The 21439-nt window shown below is 44.5% G+C and overlaps 1 protein-coding gene across 1 annotated transcript in view; it reads left to right on the top strand.

Moving 5' to 3' along the window:
* Window positions 1-21439, top strand: part of LOC113162566 (nidogen-1-like) — a 22853-nt gene continuing 1414 nt past the window's right edge. Inside the window, exons 1-19 of the mRNA XM_026360757.1 lie at window positions 1-335; window positions 7991-8293; window positions 8506-8732; window positions 8972-9885; window positions 10012-10152; window positions 10448-10699; window positions 10870-11070; window positions 11163-11396; window positions 12933-13070; window positions 13152-13280; window positions 13796-13939; window positions 14657-14785; window positions 16520-16759; window positions 16842-17014; window positions 17756-17882; window positions 18026-18197; window positions 18910-19067; window positions 19161-19284; window positions 20235-20347. Of these exons, the coding sequence (XP_026216542.1) occupies window positions 129-335; window positions 7991-8293; window positions 8506-8732; window positions 8972-9885; window positions 10012-10152; window positions 10448-10699; window positions 10870-11070; window positions 11163-11396; window positions 12933-13070; window positions 13152-13280; window positions 13796-13939; window positions 14657-14785; window positions 16520-16759; window positions 16842-17014; window positions 17756-17882; window positions 18026-18197; window positions 18910-19067; window positions 19161-19284; window positions 20235-20347 (4126 nt within the window). The 5' untranslated portion in view covers window positions 1-128. The remainder of the gene's footprint in view (window positions 336-7990; window positions 8294-8505; window positions 8733-8971; window positions 9886-10011; window positions 10153-10447; window positions 10700-10869; window positions 11071-11162; window positions 11397-12932; window positions 13071-13151; window positions 13281-13795; window positions 13940-14656; window positions 14786-16519; window positions 16760-16841; window positions 17015-17755; window positions 17883-18025; window positions 18198-18909; window positions 19068-19160; window positions 19285-20234; window positions 20348-21439) is intronic.

Below are 21439 nucleotides of genomic sequence, written 5' to 3'. Positions count from 1 at the left end.
CACCTTCATTCCGCCGCTGTGCTCCGACCTATCGGCTTCTCGTGTTGCGTTCGCCCGCTGCTGTCGCCTCCTGCTCGGCTTTCTTCGCTGGGGAACAACCGCTGTGTCTGTGGAGCGTCGGGGGGAAGATGAGTCCCGGATCCCGGAGCCTGTTGCGGGTCTGGTCCTGCCTGATGAGCCTGAGTGTTCTGACCCGGGCTCTGGAGCTGCACGACCTGTTTGAGTTCGGAGAAGAAGCCGGAGACCTGCAGCTGCCGCCGGGCTCCGACTCCACCGCCGAGCTGCGTCTGAACGGATCCGTGTGGTTCTTTGGAAAAACTCTGGACTCGGTTTATGTGAGTTGAACGAGCTGCAGATGAATTTAAACCTAAAGTTCATTCAGAAAAACGTGAATTTTCAGGTGGAATCACTAAAAACCATCTAACAAAAAGAACAAGTTCAGATTAAAACAGCAACCAGCAGATTTCTGTTCTGACAAAAACCAAGAAACAGTTTTAAAGCTGAAATTGTCCTTAAACTCTGAAGTTAAACACATGTGGACAGACACTGTTAAATTAAGGACTTTTTGAGTGGAGTCTGGTTGGTGCTTTGTTGTGTGTTCACAGCTGATCACCTTCATATCTGCTCTCAGACCGAGTCCTGCTGGGCTCAGACTCCTGATGGTTTGACTTGTGGTTTTGTGGTGAAGTGTCCTGGTGCTGCTGTGTGAACAGGTCGTTCCTGTGTGTGTGTGTTGAGACGGACAGAGGTGTTGGATTCTGAGCAGAAGCTGGAATGTGAGTCCATTAAAAGGCCAACACAGATAAAGCTTTCATCAGCCGACACACTGGAGGCATTCCTCAGGTCATGTGACCATTTAATCCAGATTGGAGCGTCCACACCGAGTGTAAACCAGATCCTGTGTCTCTTTACCTTTGTGTTTTTTTAAATTCAGAATAAAAAGGACGTTAAAGCAGTAACTAATATTTTTATTTTCTTCGTTTAATCTGACGCTGTTGTTTATAGTCAGACCTTAAGAATTTCTTCCCCGGGGTACCGATACTTCACCTAAGTAAATGATCTGAGTACTTCTTCCACCCTGTAGTTTACCCTTGTTTTTAAATTTGTACCATTAATCAACGGTCAGCGTCTGATGGTCTAGTTTTTCCCCACTGCTCGGGTGACTTCGGTCTGTTGGATCTAGTTCATCTTCACACTGACACATCATCACCTTTTAGGTTGATATGTTAAACTTCTACATCCAGCAGACATATAACAAACTGAGGATTAAAGTCCTACGTTCCCTCTGTTTTAGCTCTATTTTTGGTCTCCACCACCTTCTGTGGGAAATATTTGCTCTTTAGCTGCTAAACGTGTCACTGTGTTCACCAGCTGGTCTCTGACGGTGTCCGTTTGATGCTGAGCAGGTAGCGGACTGTGGTTTTTAGAGCATGTTTTGTGAAAACAGCTGTCTGCCGGGGGGAGGTAATCAGAACAGTAAAGTTGAGTCCGAACACTAAACAATGAGACTGAATTAAACTCACTATAAAGCTCAGTGACGCTGAGGGGAGCAGCACATTGTTTTCATACATTGGTAGATTTAAAATAGTGGTAGTGGCTGTTTTAAGGGAGATTTAAATATAAAAAACACTAACAAGAGACAAATCTATATACATCTCTGAAGAACTACAGCTAAACTCCACTCAAATTTACATTATTTTTACAGTGGGGTTAAATGCATGTTAGCATTAAAAGATCTCAGTAGACGGGAGGATTTTAAAGCTCCTATCCTGCGTTTTCCCTCAACTTTAACTTTTAATGAAAAGCAGTCAAATAATAATCTAACAAGCAAACCCAAAGACTTCAACCACATTTGATGTGATGCTAGACTTTGCAGCGAGATAGTTCTTTGGTAACTCTTTACCGACTTTGACATGTGGACAGCGTGAACACTGGATTCAGCCTTTTGTCTTTTTCTAGTGCGAACACACTTCAAACTTAAAGCCTGAATAGAATTAACACATCGTCTGAACCAGGGCTCAGCTTTGATCCTGCAGTGGAGAAATGTAACAGCGAGGGGCAGCGGCGACCCCCAGTCTGAGGTGTCGCTTCAGCTGGAAATAACAGGTCAAGACTTATGATTTTAAAATATTCTCTTGATTGTGACAGCGTTGAGAATTTAAACGTTTCAGTTGATGAAACTGAAGAAATCTCTGAATCAAAGCCAGATTACAGCATGGGGGCCCCACAGGACAAAACCTTGCCCTGGGGCCCCTTTTGTCCTCGTTTTAAGCATTTCTGTGATCTGTGGGTTCAGAAACCAACTAGTTCTCAAGTATCAGCTACTACACAGCCATGTGTTCTTCCAGTGAGGCCTCCAATGGTTCAAACCTGAGGACACTGAATCTCTTGCGTTGCCTCTGAAAGTTTCTGAGCCGCAGTCACTGTCTGTCCAGTAGAAACAGTCAAAACACGGCAGGTTGAACAAAACTCATTAAAGACACAGTGGGAATAATGAGTCAATAATCTAATTAAACCAACAACTGTCTTAGAATATGCAGTATTAGCTCAAGATATACTTGATGTACCAAAAGTAAAAGTACTCTTAATGCGGAATGGCCCAATGTAAAGATAGATAAAGATAAATACGATATTACTAAATGAATAAATAACTTTAACTTGTACAACACTCATCTACAGGACGTGTACTTTATCCTGCAGTGACTCTAGTACTAAAGTAAATGTATTTAATTATTTTCCACCTCTGTGTCTATAAAAGTCATTGTTTCAGTCCACATCCATCAAGAAAATGAGAAAAGTAAGAAACAACTGAAGACAGTGTGAATAAAACAGAAAAAAGAGACGAGAGTATCGACTAATAACACTTTTAACATCTTCAGAGAAAAGCTGCTGAGCCTCATCAACCCCCGATACGTCCTCATCGAGTGTTTATCTTCCCACTTCCGTCACTTCACCATTTGTTTTCCATCCTCGTGTTAAAACAACAGGCTCTGGACCACACAGATCAGCGTCTCAGCAGGAAGTGAACGGGACACGGGGAGAGTTCCCGCCTCAGCCGCCTACATGTTTCCCATTATTTCAGCCGCTTCAGGTCAAACTGTTTAATTGTGAGCAGAAACGTGATCTGGTTTGTTGTTGGAGGATAAAAGAGTTAAACAACACTCACCTCAGGCTGCGTCCACATACAGAACAGGAAATGTATGGACGATAAGTGTCCTGTGGGTTTTACCCCACACACAGATGTTTGTTGCCCTTTAATAAATATAATTCTCAGAAATTTACTGAATAAAACAGTTTAGTAATATCTGTGCTTTGGTCATAACACACATAAAAAGTATTGACGGATAAAACCGGTGGAAAAAAAATCAGGTTCTGAACCACGAAGCTCCATTTATGTCCAAAAACGATAAAAAACCCATGAGTGAGTGTCGCTGTTGCTCTGGGTGACGGGTTTCTTCATGATCAAACATGTTACTGCACTATTCTTTCAAAATAAAAGCTCCAAGAGAGGAAAACAAATGCACAGTGAAGACATTAGCATCCAGACTCTTGTGAACACTGGCAAGAAAAAGTAAGTGAAGTGATGCTGCTTTAAAAAGCACACCGACACTGTCAGGGTAGCTGCAACCACACCTCTGTTCTCATTTCATTGATTGTACACCAGGTCTGGCAACAACACACTCCTGGTATTTAATCGTACTTTTTACAGGAATGTTCATTAAGATCATGACTGGGTTTTATCACCTTAGAAATGTTGTTTAAGTGTAGGTGAATTAAACCTGTTGTTCAGGAACATTTTAGAGTTTACGTCCAAACTTAAACCTGCTCGTTTGTTTGCGGTTGAACAAAAACCTATTTGAACTTGTTGTTGAAGAATCTGAAGATATATTCAATTCAATTCAGTTTTATTTGTATAGCGCCAATTTACAACAGAAGTTATCTCAAGGTACTTTACAGTGTTTAAGGTTTAAGACCTTACAGAAAATATTTATACAAAAAATTATAGAGAAAACCCAACAATCCCATTAGAGCAAGCTTTAGGCAACAGTGGAGAGGAAAAACTCCCTTTAGAGGAAGAAACCTCCAGCAGAACCAGGCTCATAGTGGGCGGCCATCTGCCTCGACCGGTTGGGGTGAGTGGAAAGAAAAGAGAGAAAAGAACAGCAGGCAATAAAGACAACAACAAGCATCAAAGACTATATATAAGATATGAACTTGTTGTTCGGTGGTTTAACGTTTAACCATTGCTGTCATCAGTAGCTTGTTTTCTTTGCGGCAGTGAGGCAGAAGTGACTGGTAGTTTTATGGCTGCACCATTTGATCCATGTCTGTGCATCATTAATGACGCTTGTATCTGAAATCCAGCCTGAAAAACAGGAGACGTTTGTTAGAATGAAGATTTTCAAAGTAAAAGCTCTCTCTCAACCTCCTCTGCTGAATGTTCCCACAGTGTGAAGCTCTAATTGGTCACTGAGGGTCCATAAAGGCCCCTGCCCCCTCTTTTAAGTTTCTCTAACTACCCCCCAGATGAGTGACATCCTGCCGGCCAGTGCTTCCCCAGTAATTATCAGTCCTACACTGACCCTCCTCTCCATTCGAGTGATTGAAGGACTGAAAACTTTGCATCATCGACTGGAAAACAAAATCTGGCTCAGCTCCAGGAGGTTTTTCCAGCCGTGCACTTGATCTTCAGCAGGAAGCGGAGAGTCTCCGTAGAGCTGGTACATCTGGAACGTATAGACTCGAGACATCTGTCCTCCAAAACCAGATGGCAGCGCTCAGAGTGTTTCCTCCCTCTGCGGTTCTCACACTGATAACGATGATCTCAGGGGTCGGATATGTGTGATGTCAGCGACGTTCTGGCCTGTGAACCCACTGCTGCAGGTCCTCATAATAATACGTGTAGTAATACTACTACCTTCTCAAAATATCTCACTGGTTTGGTTTTTACTCAACCAGTGAGTTTTCAATTACTGAACCTGAGGACTGTTTCCAGAATGACTTCTTTCTACACAGGCATTAGTGAGGCTAGCAGCTCTGGTTAAACTGTCTGCGTGAGAGCACCCAGCCCTTATATCCTTAAATCCAGCATTGTATATTTTTGATGTACAGAAATAATCACTTTCAGTTTCAGTGTCTTGTCCAAAGTCACATAGCCAGGAGGAAACAGGTCGTGAACCACAGACCCTGTCGTTTATATATAACTGCTCTGTCAACTCAACTCCAAGATTGGTGCTCAACAGTCTTCAGTCGCACTGTACGCCTCCCAGTAAACATTACGTTCAGGGGTCCCTCACTGTGGCATCAGTCTGTGCCGGACAAAGAAGTCGAAGCTTATGGAGGCGTCCAGAGGGTTAAACAGTGTCAGAGAGCTCACGGCTCCGCCATCAAGATAAAACCCCCAAATCTACCTATAAAAGCATCAAGCTGAAACTCATTGAGATCCACAGAAAGAGCCCGACTGCAGTGATTGTCTTCAGTTCTTTCTCTGCACATTTTCATTAGTTTGATTTAAAATGTTAAAAATCAGTTGTTTTGTCTTTTACCTACAAAAGTTCTGCAGGTTTATTCAGTGTACTGTAAAAGTAATCTGTGTGTGTCTGGTTACAGTCAACACTCATATTTTAGAGGATAAATCGGTGTTAAAATAGAATTGGACACGTTTCGCATGTTAACACAGAGACAGACTCGTACCTCACAGTGTCTTTGTTCAACCTGTTAAATCCCTGAAAGCTTGGTGAATGTCGTTAGGTGTCAGCGTTTTCCGCTTAGACAAAAGATCCTGTGTTTGCTCTGTGATGAAGCTCCGGGGTCTTTATCTCTGCAGGCACCTCCTCTAAAGTCAGATACCTGCTGGGGGACCCCCAACCCATCCACCCACCCCCACCTTTCTCCCACATGCTGCTGTCATTCATGCGTTTATCTGGAGGAAGTCTGGGTACTCGGTACTCGTCTCTGCTAAGACACTCAAGTCTTTACAGAGGCTCTCATGCGAGACGTCTTTCCTCTTTGGCTCCTATTTCTTCAGCATCTTCTCAAACTTGCTCAGACTTCATATATTCAGAGGCTTTGACCTTTGAACTCTCTTATGACGAACTCTCTGTTTGTCAGGACTGTGGCAAATGTTGGTTAAATGTTAAATGTTACTGTCCGTCCTTCACAATCTGAAGCCTTGTAAGCCCAGTGTGTTACACTACAAGCTGTCGTTTTAACGCTGAGATCATACACAGCTCTATGTTTTTCTCTTTCTCTTCTTTTTCCCTCCATCCGAACTAAAACACACGTCTTCTCTATCTGAAACTGAGCTTGTGTGTAAATCTAAAAACTCCTCCTTGGTGTTGATGTGTGTACTGGCAAAGAAGACCTGAAATAAGGTCTCCCAACATTCTCCCGACATATTGTGGATAGTTCAAAGACTTCCGAGTTAAGGACTTACAGAGATAAGGAGACTGACTGTATGAGGGCTCATCTCTGAGCAGTGAACAGCTGTTTTGTCTCTCTGCCTGGATGATGGCAGCTTATACTGTACATGGCGAGATAACAAAGAGAAGTTCTGATGGCCAGGGCCAAATATCAGCACCAACTCGCAGCAGAGACACCACGTGTCAAGACTTTGGCAGCTGACTTTGTGTTTAAGGCAAGGAAACTGAGGCCATGTCCCCAGACAGGATCCATGCCTTTAATTAGTTTGAAGAGTCTCCTCCTGGGTTGATGTACCTCAGGATGCTACTAGTATGAAGATTCACATAGAAAACAGAGACAAAGTTCAACAAGTGATTTGTTTTCTTAAACAGCGTTTTGAGCTTTCCTCCGACTCCACTACCAACTGAACCTTGAAGCCTTTGTTTCCACGGCAGAGCTCTATCTGTCTGCAGACTCCACTGTTGTGTCTTTCATTGTCTTGGCTGCAGAGGTTGTGGGTGTTGGCTGAATGTGGGCAACAAGCCTCTGTGTCTGCATCATTCACATTAATGAGATCTCAAAGACCTTATCAGCCGTTTGTATTCACGGTCTAACAGGCCCGAGGGCTTCACCACATTAAAGCTCAGGACAACAATGAAAATGATGCATTCACCTACAAATCCTGTTAAAAATGATTAAAAACCAGAGACTGTAGTGAACTGTAAGGCCGAGGTGAAAGCATTAGTTCAAAAATAATCAGCTCCTTTATGAGCAGTCCTGCTAAATGTTCTCTTGTTCCACGTTCTCCAATGTGTGATTTTCTACTTGTATCTGTTCTTCTAAACTGAATATCGATGATGTTTTAAACAAATGATTGATTAATCAATTAAACAATCACCAGAAAATCAGCAAATTGAAGGATCAGAGTAGAATTTAAGTGAAACCACACGTTGTCATTTGAACTGAAGAGGCTGAAAACTGCAGAATTATCAACTGCACCATTGTGTTTTGTCTAAATCTTCTTTCTTTGCCTTGGATGGAGAGGATACACTTCATGGTCCCACTTGATGATGTACTGGCTTCAAACGGTAACCGTGGCATTTGCTCCCATTCAGTCAAGGCCAGCTTGAGTTAATGAGGTTAAAGAGATCCCATTCTTCGGAGAGTATGTGAAGTTCTTGTTGAATTCCTGTGGGCTGACGGAGCGAGCCGAGCCGCTGAGGGAGGTCCAGCTGTGGGAGAGTCCTAAACGTTTACTGGTGCTTTAACTGAAGCTCCTTCTGTTTCTCCAGCCTTATTACCATCTGTAAAACCTGCTTTAGTCACTTCTCGCTTTTACTGAGGCATAAAAACAAATGTCCAACGTACTGTAAATCCTGTCTTTTTTTCTTTAAATAATAAACTGAACCCATATCTTAATGTAGGAATAAGACTCAAAATAAAAATGACAGTAATCATCAATAATAATTTATATCATGTGAATAAAAAGAAATGATTCATGTTGAAACTGTGAACATCCTTAGATATTAGTGCACAATCCGTAGAGATTGTCTATTAACTAATAAACACCGTCTACCTTTTGTTCAAGATTAACACTAATGGATTCTTGGCTGCGGTTGAACCTCCGGCTGAGAAAGACTACCTGGGGAAGATGCCTGCCAGTTTCAAAATGATGGCAGCCCTGCTGGGAGACCTGGACAACAGTGACGGACAGGGGAAAGTCTACTTCAGGCAAGATGGTGGTCTGCATGTTCTGAGTCGAGCTGCTGAGCACATCACACAAGCTTTTCCCAGAGACGCTGATGTGAAGCTGACCAGTGCCCTCATCGTTACGTGGGAAAGCATGGCTGCTCATGGAACGTCAGGGCGAGGGGACGGACTGGACACTAAGGTGAGACACTACATTGGACAGAATTCCACATCTTATGTCCATGATTAGTTTTTATTGGTAAAATCCGGTTCCAGTCATACTTCAGTTCTTTAACATTCTCTGTGCTGTCTGTTCACTAAGGAATTACATTTAACTTCCAGTCAGGATAGAACCGTAGCATCGCAAACAGAAACCAACCACTGCTGCCCCCAACGTCTCCTTTGTACTTGCAGAGAAACACCTTCCAGCTGGTTGTGGCCTCCACGGTGTCGTCCTCCTACGCCTTCCTCTTGTACCCCAGAGGCGGCCTGCAGTTCGAGTCCACATCAATAGAGGGAGTTAGTAAACTCTTGGAGGCTGGCTTTAATGAGGGCAGGACAACTAGTTTCTGGATCACCTCACAGGGGAAGTACTTCCGTACCACCACCAATGAAGAGGCCTCCATCAGGGAACTTAGCGAGTAAGGACGTGATGTTGCTGGTTCAACACTGGCAGCTTAATTTCACATAAGTCATTTACATGTCACAAGATTTCATGTATATGGAAATAATGATTCTGTGTTTTCAGTCACAATGTTCTGAGTGACTCAAGATTTCACTGAAAAGTAAAAGAAACAGTTTGAGCCAGGGGCCAGGAACTGTTTTAATGTCAGATGTAAATAAAGTTTGTGTAATAAGTGTTCTTTTAAAATCCAACCAGAAAGACAAACTCCGGACGGAGAGGAGTTTGGGTGTACGAGATCAGCAGTAGATTTGGCATCATACCAGGAATGGTCCCTGGCCTGGAGGAAGAGCCCACTGAACCTCCCACCGAACCTCCAACTGAACCTCCAATCGAACCTCCCACCAAACCACCAACTGAACCTCCCACCGAACCTCCCACCGAACCTCCCACTGAACCTCCAACCGAACCTCCAACTGAACCTCCAACCGAACCTCCCACTGAACCTCCAACCGAACCTCCAACTGAACCTCCCACTGCTACCGAACCCACTGTGACCATGTTACCAAGGCAACCCGATGAGCATCAGGACGCAGAAATCTCAACCTACAAAACTGAGTTGATGATGACGACTGAAAAGCTACCTGAAGAAAACGAGGATTTCTCAACGGACACTCCCATTGAGTACCAACCCAGTTACCCAGAAGCTAAAGTCATCACACCAGTGTACACTGAACCAGAGACTGAAGAGCCAGATTATGACCAGTCTGAGCCCAGCTATCCTGAATCTGAGCCTGTTAAACCAACGTACCCAGACCGACCTGGGGTGAAGTACCCTGACCAAACCGTGGCCACATACCCTACATCTGAGGCTTTGCAACCAACACACACCATCCCTGAAACCAGTGAACCTTTATATCCTCCAGTTGAACCGACGTACCCTGACCAAACTGAGACTGTAGAACCCTCCTCTGAGTCTTTGCAGCCCACATACACTGTCCCTCAACCCAGTGAGCCTGGATACCTCCCAGTCGATCCGAGGTACTCCAACCCTGAACCAATCCAGCCACGGTACATCCACCCTGAATCTGTCCAACCGGTGCCGCCCCATTCGCAGCCTCAGCACCCTCAGATTGTCATAGTGGATGAAGACGAAGATCTGAATGTTAACGGTAAATTAGTGTGTTCCAGCGTTTTTTGTTTTGTTTTTCGGGTCCATAACTGATATTTAAAAAAAAAAAAAAAAAGCTAGAATTTCATAGTCGCTGAGTTCATTGACTCTTTGGTTCTTTTCACAGTATTTTCATACAATTTGGAGACGTGTGCCAACAACAGGTACAAATGCTCGGCTTTTGCTGACTGCCAGGATTACAGCAGTGGGTACTGCTGCCACTGTAGGCCTGGCTTTTACGGTAATGGAAAAGACTGTGTTGCAGAAGGTGAGAAGCATTTCGACACATCTCTCAAACACTTTGCAAATTTATCCAAACATTTCCAGTATCTGATGATTTTCCCCTAGTTGATCTGTTTTGTTCTTAAAACCTAGTTCTATGTAATATTTACTCTAGATTAACCTTTGAGTACCAACTCAGACCAACTCATTTACTCAGAAGCTTAAATTAAACATCCAGACCCGTTTGAGCCCAAATATCCAGAGTGCCACACAAACATATAAAGCTCAACATTACCTCTAAACTCTTGTTGCATTAGTCAAACCTTTGTTACGTTTTTCAGGAAAACCACAAAGGATGAATGGGAAGGTGAGTGGTCGAGTGTTTGTGGGGAGCTCATCCTCACCTGTGGAGTTCGATAACAAGGACTTGCACTCGTACGTGGTGGCCAATGATGGACGAGCTTATGTGGCCATAAGCAGCATTCCCAACAGTGTGGGTCCTTCCCTGCTGCCGCTGTCTTCTCTTGGAGGAGTCATTGGTTGGGCCTTCGCCTTGGAGCAGCCCGGCTACCAGAATGGTTTCAGTCTGATTGGTGAGGAGATTCAACTTCGTGGCTGTGTTCACAACACTTTGCAGAATATTAGTAGATGTTGTAGATGTATTTAGGTTCTTGTCTTTAGTCCGGTGTAGGGACTTGGGCACTTTACCAACTCTGCAGGGTTCTGTTGAGACACTTGTATGTTTTCTCCTGTTTCCATGCAGGTGGTGTGTTCACTCGGCAGGCGGACGTGACGTTCCAGCCAGGAAATGAACGTCTGAGCATCAAGCAGCAGTTTAAAGGAATCGATGAACACGACCACCTGGTGGTTAACACGGAGCTGGAGGGACGTCTGCCCGCCATCCCGCTCGGATCATCTGTCCAGATCAACCCGTACAAAGAGATCTACCAATATGACAGAAACTGTGAGGACACGTAACAGCTACTAATAAAAGGATGACGTGCAAATCTGCTATGTTGTTAAGTTTTTCTTTTCATTTTCATTTTCTCCTTCAAGTGATCACCTCCTCCTCCAACCGCAACTACACCATCACCTCCCCTGATGGCCAAATACAGACCAGAAGCTACCAGTGGCGTCAGACCATCACCTTCCAGAGCTGCCCGCATGACGAGGCCTCCAGGGCAGCACCACCCACCCAGCAGCTCAGCGTGGACCAGGTCTTTGTGATGTTCGACCCTGACAACCATCTGATCCGCTACGCCATGAGCAACAAGATTGGCTCCATCCACAGTGAGTTCTGGCAGCACAGTCGACCTCCTGTACATGATAAAACACTCATTAAAGATAGAAGAATGAGAAGTAGAACCTCGGAATGAAAACAGAAACAAACAGAAGCATCACTCACTGAAAACTAGGATTTATTCAATTTCCCACAACATGTCGGATCCAATTTAACAAAAAATGTAAATATGGAAAAAATCTTCAGCTTTATTTTTTAAATGTCACATGTCAGGTGCTAAACTTTCAGTTTTGACGTGTGAGTAAATAAAACGAGAGGTTTGAAGCTGCAGGTCCTTTACAGACGACTCACAGGCCGATAACAACACAAGAGAAGAACAAATGTGAAGTTTAATTTGTTTAGTCTCGCTGCGTGTTTCTTTAGTAGCTGAGCTCTTGGGACTAAACAAGAAATAATAAGACTTTCTGCATCGGTGTGCGGCCTGTTGGTTTTGTTAGTGACCAACACGGTTTGTTAACATGGACCGACTCCAGTCCTTTCAGAGGACAGCCTTGTCTCCTGGTCCTCTCTCAGGGACAGACATGCATGTTATTACCCAGAGGAATGCACTGAAACACACCTCCAGCGGTTTTAGGGCCTCAGCAGCGTTTGCAGTTAAACATCAGAGAAAGATAAACAGCATCCTGAGCCCGGCTGTATTTCCTCAGCTGCAGTCATTAGGCTGTGAGATACCAGCCTTCAGTCCACAGCAGGAAGCAGATTGGGGGAGGGGGCATCAGGAGGAGCGTTTCATTTTAATAAAATGTAGAGTATAGTTTAACATATAGGTGCAGGTGGGGGCTGTTGTCGGGACACTCGGAGGTTCAGAGTTATACAAGCAAACACGACTCAGCTGGAGTTTGTTGGCAACAAGTGGAACATCTGGGCCGAGTTTCCTGTGAGGAGAAAACTTCAAATAAGAGGCTCCAGAAATCAGCGGCGTGATGAGAACAAGGAGACACAGGCTGCTGGGTTTCTGTTCTGTGGAGTCATTTAAACGAAAGTGATGAAATAATTCAGAGCTTTTCATTGTTCGTCACCTACAGGACGAGCTGATGTTCCGGTTTCTTCCAACCAAAAGTCCAGAACCAAGAAATCTCTGTTTTACTAAGTTTGAAGAAAGAAATCAGCAAATTCTCATTTTTGACAACCTGGAACATCAAATGTCGGTAGTTTGACTAAATAGTTGCTGGTAACTGTCTTATTGTCTTTTGACTGACAGCAGCTCCCTGAAGGAAAATGAACTATAATAAATTAGTGACGCCCCAAAACTAACCAGGGTCCAGCCTCAGCACAGAGACGGTCGCTCTCTTCTTACAGATGTTGTCTCTCAGAACCTGTGAGTGTAGATATTGTCAGAGTCGTGATAATACACATATCCTGATGTTGAACACCCTCCAAACTCTGTGATGGCTCATTAGGGAAGGAGGAGTTTGGTGTTTAAGAACGACCACGGAGCAGATCCAGAACTGAAACGTCGACAAACAGCTGATTGTTCCTGGTTCAGACTAAAGCTATTACTGTGTCTGGTTTTATTCTCCTGACAGGCAGCCTCCCGGAGCAGAATCCATGTTTCACCGGGCGACACAGCTGTGACATCAACGCTGTGTGCAGACCAGGTGAAGGCCTCCAGTTCGCCTGTGAATGTGCTACTGGTTTCACTGGAGACGGACGATACTGCCACGGTAACAACCTGCATCAAGATCTCAAATCAGACACACGTGATGTTCTTCTGAATATGACTCATGTTGGTGTGTTATCTGCAGATATTGATGAGTGCAGGGAGACTCGTGCGGTCTGTGGACCCAACACCGTCTGCATTAATCAGCCTGGGACCTTCCGCTGTGAATGTGCCTCTGGCTTCGTGGTCGCCAGTGATGGGAGGACCTGCATCGGTACGTTTCCATCTGTGTGTGTGGTGACAGCTGTGTTGGTGGACCGACTGTGTAGGTCCTATGCGACCCTGTTTGAAGAGTCCCTTGTTTCACATACAGATGATGGTTTTATATAACTGTACTCTCTAACTTGAGTTAGAGGACGTGGACATACTGAGCTGTGCTGTGTCTCTTTGTCTGAATAAATGAGGAGACTGCAACATCTGGTCGTCCACCACTGTGGTCCAGACTGAATCATCCCAACGACTGTTGGACAGTCCTGAAATGTTTTGACTAGTGAGGGAGGGATGGGAAAGACTTTAATTTATTGTCACAGTTATTAAAGAACAGTGATAAAAATATTCCATTTCCTGTAGCTACTTCACAATAAAAGCCTCCTGCTGGTTCTTCCCTAGGAGCAGAAAATGTTAGCTTTAGCAGTAAATAGGAAAATAAACAGCAGCAGGAGTAAAACTGAACTCTGAGGCTGAGCTCAGTCTCTCTGTCGCCGTGCTAACACGTGTCTGTTCCTGCAGAGGAGAACCGTCCAGTGGATCACTGTCGGAGAGGAACTCACGACTGTGACCTTCCTCAGAGAGCTCTGTGCAGCTACAGCGGAGGCTCGACCTACCTCTGCTCCTGCCTGCCGGGGTTTGTGGGCGACGGCCGGGTGTGTCGGGGTGAGTTCAGCTGTGTGTGTTCCTGTCTGCTGTGCTCAATGGTTTGCTTCATGTCTGCTACAGAGCAGCCATTCAGTCAGTAGGTTTGTATCATATGTGCGTAGAAAAGGTGAAATGAGGCAACGTTCGACTGGAGACTCGCAGCATCTTCAGTGAAACATAAATCAGCTCTGTGGGCCCGGGGGCAGTTAATGCTCGCATCTGGACAGGAAATGCAGAACCCAGCCCCGCAGCTGTGCAGATAATCTCTTACATATACATCTCCCTCCTGTTCATCAACCCTCAGCTCTGGAGTCTTTAAACTGAAGAGTATTCACACAGATAACATCAGGGCAGGAGGACAAATCTGTCTGTACAACTGAAGCTCCACTACTCAAGTGTGAGAGTTGTGTTAGAGGGAAGTCATTGAAATCTAAAGGGTTCGGCCTCTGTTTCTATTAACTTCTATTTGTCTATTTGAATGAATCATCGTGTTGATCTGTAAAAGCTGGAAGATAAACGTTTGATCACGTTCATTTTAATCAGTGTTGTTCAAACTGGAGATCGACTGCTGAACCCACACAGTTTTATTTAGCCTCCTCCTTTAGTTTCTTTTTTTAAATGCATTTCCTGTCGGTTCAGTCTTGGTGTTCGTGACTAAACCTGAAGAGTCGGTTCCTTCTTTGCTTCGGTGGTTTCACGTTTTATCCTCTTTGTTGTTTTTTTCTTCCTGTTCAGACGTAGACGAGTGTCAGCAGGATCCGTGTCACCGTAACGCCTTCTGCTCCAACACCCAGGGATCCTACACCTGCCAGTGCCACCCGGGTTTCCATGGAGACGGCTTCCAGTGCAGCCCTACGTCCACAGGTGGGAAACGGTCTCTCTCAGAACAGACACCTCTGTTCCTGCTCGGGGCAGCAGAGGTTTCCAGTGAAAAGCCGATGAGGATCTTTCTGCTGCTGGTTTTTAGACAGTTTTTAAGCTGTGTAAACTCTTCAGGATAAATATTTGTCTTTGTAAATGAATTCAGCCGAGGGTCTGCAGGACGAGGCGATGGGGTGGAGCGGTGATCAGAGCGTAAACAGACGTCGTGTTAGACTCAACAGACACTTGATGACGTGCAGCTGAGGTTCACGCCCGCTCTGCATCGTCCGTTCAGGATTGTTAGATAGAGCACACAGTCTGTTACACAGTCTGCTCTAATCTGCTGTGATGTTGCTCCAATTCACAGCACATATACACATTAACATTCACAGCAGCTTCTAGTATGGTTCTAAAAGTCAGTGACAAACTTTAATGAAGTGTGGCACCAACATCCAAATCAGAGACACTCAGCAGAGTTTGACACCCTCAGTGTAGAGTTTTGGTTCATGGTTTTGCAGATGATCTTTCCAAAACCATAAATCCAAGAGTAAAAGTATGAAGAATGGAATAAACAGTGTGTTTGTCTTCTGTAACCACCGACTTCACCACGTGTGGTAACCAGGTTATTGCCCACAGTACAAACCTATGTTTTAAGTCAAATTACTCTGTATTTACCACGTCGTGCAAACGTTCTGTCCACGATTTGAGTGTCTAAATGTACAGTGAGGAATTATCTCATGGATAATGTAGCAGGTAGTAATTCCTCTACTCTGCATTAATTACTTTACTTTATAGATTTTCTAATGTCCATTTCCTCTTTGTGTCCTTTTCTCTCTTCTTTAACATATGAAATTCATTTACTTCCTGTCACCTTGAAGCACACTGTCTGCGTCTAACACCTTTTCTTCCTTTTTCTCTAGTTTGGTCTTCATCAGTACCTGGTCGACTAACACGTGTACTTTACAGATTTCTGCACCTCTGACTTTTCTGTCTTCCTGGTTTGTTGTTGTTTGGTGGTGGTTTGGCATCGACCCAGAGCTTCAGACTCCTTCAGTGATTCCAGGTGTCAGAAGCTGAGAGCTGTGAGTTAATTGCAGCTTCGCTCCTCTGCACCAAGGTTTTGTCATATTTTCATCTGTTTTATGGCCTGCGTGGCCTCTGAAAGGCTTCATTTAGTGTCGTCCTGTCACAACTTGTCTCACTGTAAGCTGCTTTGTTTCCTTTTGTCTCAACCGTCTGACGTTCTTCACCCCTCTCAGGGTCTTTTTGATTGATGTGGTTTCTCTTTGGCCGACTGTTGGGGGCAGACATGTTATGTCTCACCCATAGATACCCTTGAGGATAAAGAGTGGAGGGAGCCAAAGCTCTCCACGATGTTGCTGTGGCCACTGGATGAAACCACAAAGAAGAAGAGCCTCTGCTCACATTTCATAAACTTATCTCCAGCTGCCACGTACTGAATAAAAAGAAAAAAAAAAGATAAAGTTGAATGAAATCTGACCTGAAGTGAGCCGTCATCCAGAATATTTCTAGATCCATTTTAAGCAAAGATGCATCTAAATCAATCATAAGGATCCATAAAAGGGCATCATGCACCAGTGCATTTCACTCATACCATACTGTCTGTTGCTTTCAGACCCTTCCTCAATCTCCAAATGTTGACTGTAGCTAAAACATGTAGCAGAGATCTTCAGTGTTGATAGATGTCTCACTCTGACTGCTGTTTTGTGTCCTCAGAGCGTGAGAAGACCCAGTGTGAACGTCACAGAGAGAGCATCCAGGCCGCCGCCTCCTCCGCCACCGGCCTCACCTCCTTCCGCCCTCGGCCCGCTGTCGGTTACTACGTCCCTCAGTGTGACGAGCACGGAGCCTATGAGCCCACACAGTGCCACACCAGCATCGGTCAGTGCTGGTGTGTGGACGCCAACGGTCAGGAGATTCCCAACACCCGTACCGGACCTGGAAACACTCCTCTGTGTGAGTTGACTGCTTCTACCAAACCCCAGTAAAACGGAATACAATCCCCCAAAACGATCAGCACTATAACTCTCCTACACAGGTATCAACCAGGCAGTGACCCCTCCTCCAGTGGGTCCGACTCCACGGCCGGACGTTCGCCCTGTTGCTCCAGGAACACACCTGCTGTTCGCTCAGAGCGGAAAGATCGAACACGTACCTCTGGACGGATACAGTATGAAGAAGGAGGAGGCCAAACCTCTGGTGCACATCCCAGTAAGACTTCACCAGCATTAGATCGGATCACGTTAGGAAGCACTTTAAATAAAAAAACACTGTTTGAAACAAACGTCCAACAAGCAGATCACTGGAAAAGTGCAGCTTCAAATCAACGTACCCACGATAATCTTCTCAGATGAACACGACCTTTGGGATCTCGAAGCCTAAAAGCTGCTGATTGGCTGTAAACAAACGACACCAAGGTCATGTTAGGCTGATGTGACCACCGCTAAGCTGCTTCTTGCTGTGATCTGATCTAGAATTGTTTGTAGCTGCAAGAAACCCAAGCATCTTCCTAAAAAATAGTTTTTATGCTAAGCTATGCTAAAGATGTAACGGAGCTAAAGCATCACTGGATTCACAGAAATGAAACTGATGTCCTCATTTTCATCCATCTCCTTCTGAAATGTGTTTTGTGTGTATGTACATATACAGTAGATGTTATAGATGTGTGACTCTGTCCAGAATGAATCTTGTTAAACCACTTTAGAGCGTTCCTGTTTTTCTGAAACAGTCCTCTAATTGTTCGTTACCAGAGTTCATCAGACCTCTACTCTTGTTCTGATGAGTCACGATGAACAGTTGAACAGATGTACTGCAGCTGAACATAAAGCTGGCTGTCAGAGTTGGCGTCGTGGAGCCACATGGGTCGTTGGCTCTGTCGCTTCAGACAAATAACTCTTTGTGAATGTTTCCAGATGAATTGAACCATCTGTCTTTTGCTGTGTATCCTCTGAGGACCGGGTGGTGATCGGTGTGGCCTATGATTGTGTGGAGAAGATGGTTTACTGGACTGACATCACAGGACCGGGGATCAGCAAGGCCAGTCTGAGTGGAGGAGACATCGTCCCCGTCATCACTAAAGGTACAGCAGACAGCACCGCGTCACAAATCACATTGGTTAAACCTGGTCCAGACTGAAGGACCTGAGACGCTGTGTGGTTGATCCACAGTTCCTCCTCTGATGTTCTGTTCAGCGCACAAACTACACGTGTCCTGTTTCCTCAGAGCTGCAGAGTCCTGAAGGCATCGCCATCGATCATGTAGCCCGACTGCTCTTCTGGACCGACTCCATGCGAGACACCGTGGAGGTTTCCAAACTAGACGGCAGCCATCGGCGGGTCCTGTTTGACAAGGACCTGGTCAACCCCCGACCCATCGTCACCAACTCAGCATACGGGTGAGTGATGGAAAGATAAAGGTTGAGGGTTCAGTTTGAAATGTTGGTGAAGATTCCCAGTGATCCCGGGGAAGTTATTTGGGGGATGGCAGTGGTTCAGTTGGCAGAGCATCTACAAACCCCAAGGTTAGCGGTTTGATTCCTGGTTCCTCCTGGCTACTTGTCGAGATCGAAGCACAGTTTCCCCAAGAGGATCAAAACGTCTAATAACATTATTATTAAGTTGATTTTAAGTCAACAGACTCAGTTGTTAAGTAGAAACGTTTCACTACTCGTCCCAGAGGTCTCGGTTGGACCACAAATGTATCGTCCAGGCTGGTTTCAGCTTCTCGTCTGACCTGAAGAGACTCGTTAGGTCCACAGTGGAAATAGGATGAATGAGTAGATCAGAGTCGTTAGCTTCTTACCCCCTTAACCCTTCTACCCCAAAAATGGATCCTTATCTTGGAAAGGTGTGAATACTACCTCCACCGCGGAGTGACGACGCCTCGACACTGAAACTGACAAAAACTCAAACTGTGGAAAAGAAATAAAGATAAAATGATGAGAAACAGCATCATGTAGACAGTTAGTACTAAACTAAACGGAACCTAACGGGGCTAATGTTTAATTAAATCTATTATCATTTATAAACCACAGACACTTCTTACTTATCACTCCTTAGTAGCAGTAATAGTACTATGTTCTAACTGGTTTGCTGCTGTTGCTTCAGGCGGCTGTATTGGGCAGACTGGAACAGAGACGGGCCCAAAATTGAGATGGCCAACATGGACGGGACAGAGCGAACCGTCCTGGTGAAAGACGACCTGGGGCTGCCCAATGGTCTGACCTTTGACCCCGACAGCCAGCAGCTGTGCTGGGCCGACGCAGGTGAGACGGTTACTCTGATCCCGATGCCTCCGTCCTGATGGTCTTCATTTAGAACTGGTCCGTTTAGACATCTGGTGTTTCCTCGGTGTGCAGGTACCCGGAAGCTGGAGTGCATGGATCCTCACCGCAGGCTGAGGAGGAAGATCGCTGACGGGGTCCAGTATCCCTTTGCTCTTGTCCACTATGGAAGGAACCTTTATTACACCGACTGGAGAAGGTACGGACCGACAAACACACAGTTCATAGCAACAACAGTCAAACAACAGTTTCCTTTTCAGGGGCTGTGGTTTTGTATGAGCAACATGTGAGAGGGGGTTTCACACCCCCAGTCTCCTTTAAACTTGTATTATTGTACAAAGGTTTTAGGAACTTTAGAGGTTGTTTAGACTCTAATTTTATTATTCCACCTATAAACAAACAGGAGCCTGCTGTTTTATGGATTTTGACTGTATTCATCTACTTTAAATCTACTTAATGAATCTGAGCAGGTTCATTTTAATTGGAGCTGATTGGTAGTTAATCAGTTAACGTGTGTGAGACCTTGTTAAATCCAGCATCTAATGTGTCGGCTGAAAGGGAAAAAACAACTTGTGACTGGAAGCTGAGATAAGATTAAATTTAATTCATTGTGAAACAAATGTTTGTGAGTAGGGCGCACAGTAGATCCGATACAGCAGAGTAAACTTTTTTACATCATTAAAGTACTAAAGTTGAATTGTAGATCAGATATAAATGGATATTAGAGTGGAGCGTCTTCACTCACCGATGATCTTTGTTCAAGTACAGATTCAAACTATGGTTTCATTTGTTCTGATGTCCAGTTACTGACAGAATTAATTAGCCCAAACTGAGATGATCCAATAACATTAAGAAAAGGAGGTTTACTGTTCTGTCTGTATATTTCCTATTTTTACTTACGTATCCTGATGGTTCATCAGATCAAACTGTTTCAGCCTAAAAGATAGAAATCCAGAAGTTTTCAGTGTGTTTTCTGTTGTAATTGTCTTTTCCTACACACCTAAAATCACACACCAACTTATCCATTAACATTAAACTCAGCTGTAAATGCTGCTTATAAACCCTGAAGTGTGTTTCTCAGCTGTATTAACTTTACCCTGTGAGTTCTGTTCAGCGTTTACATGATGTCGGTTTTTGTCTATTTGACAGGGAGGCGGTCGTCGCCGTGGACCGTCGCTTAGAGAAAGAGACAGAAGAGTTCCTGCCGCAGAAACGCTCCCGGGTCTATGGCATCACCACGACACCGACACAGTGTCCACACGGTACAGATCATTTCAGTCGCTCTGTACCAAACTACTGTCTGTGAATCAGCCACAGCGACGGCTTCCAGCAGCTTCTAACATCCAAGTAGTGTTAATACTAATATTTATTCAGTGGTGAACCTGAAGTTCGTGCACGTACCCTGATGGTCCCTGAGTCTGAGGAGCTTAAACACCGAGTCTGGATTTGTTCCGTTTCAACACCAGGACTCTGTGTTGGCTCCCAGAGCCGTTCGGAGCAGTGGGAGTACTGATGCGCTCACAGAGCACAGTAATTGATTCCAGGCTCATATAGCATGTGGGTGAATATAAGCGTGGGAACTCTAGGATGAAGTGACCTCAGGGAAGCCAGCTGTGGATATGGAGACCCAGAGCTGGCTCTGAATCCTGAACCATACAGCAGGCAGCGATGGGAAACGGCTTTACAGTCTGTGTCCACCTGCTGGTTTCTGTAACGGGTCAACACGTCTCAGAGACCGATGATGACCTGTCTGTCCACTTCTTAAAGCTGCAGCCTCACTAAACATTTCGACCTCACTTGGCAACGGGTTTCTAACACTGCGTCACAATTTCACTGCAGCTGAAGCTAATTACCATTAATCATGGTACAATGTACCAAAGAATCTTAGTCCTGTGAAACATTTCTGAGGACATCTGAGTAACAAACAAACAAAAAAACATATATATATATATATATAAATAAATAAATATATTATATTATATTATATTTGTTTAAACGTTATCTTAAATATTGGCCGTGTGTACCTCTTAATAATATTTACAGTTCTACTTTGCATCTTTTTATTTATACATTTTATTAGAAATCATTCTGTTGAATATCCAACTTCAAACTAACCTCACGACAAGCCATGAATGATCCTGTTCCCACACTAAATGCTGTCTTGTTAATATTTGGTATTAAGTATTTCATTCCCACATGTTAGTACGTTGTGGCCACAGAAGGTTTTTCCACTGTATATTTTTCACAATCTGTCCCTGAACGCCTCACGGCAGCAGACAGACCTATGTGCAGTGTTACTGTTTTAAAAAGTTCAACAGGAAATATCCCATTTTTCTGGTTTTATATCGTATTTG

This window comes from Anabas testudineus, chromosome 1, assembly GCF_900324465.2.
Source record: "Anabas testudineus chromosome 1, fAnaTes1.2, whole genome shotgun sequence".
Lineage (NCBI taxonomy): Eukaryota > Metazoa > Chordata > Actinopteri > Anabantiformes > Anabantidae > Anabas > Anabas testudineus.
This window is presented reverse-complemented; position numbering and strand designations above follow the sequence as displayed.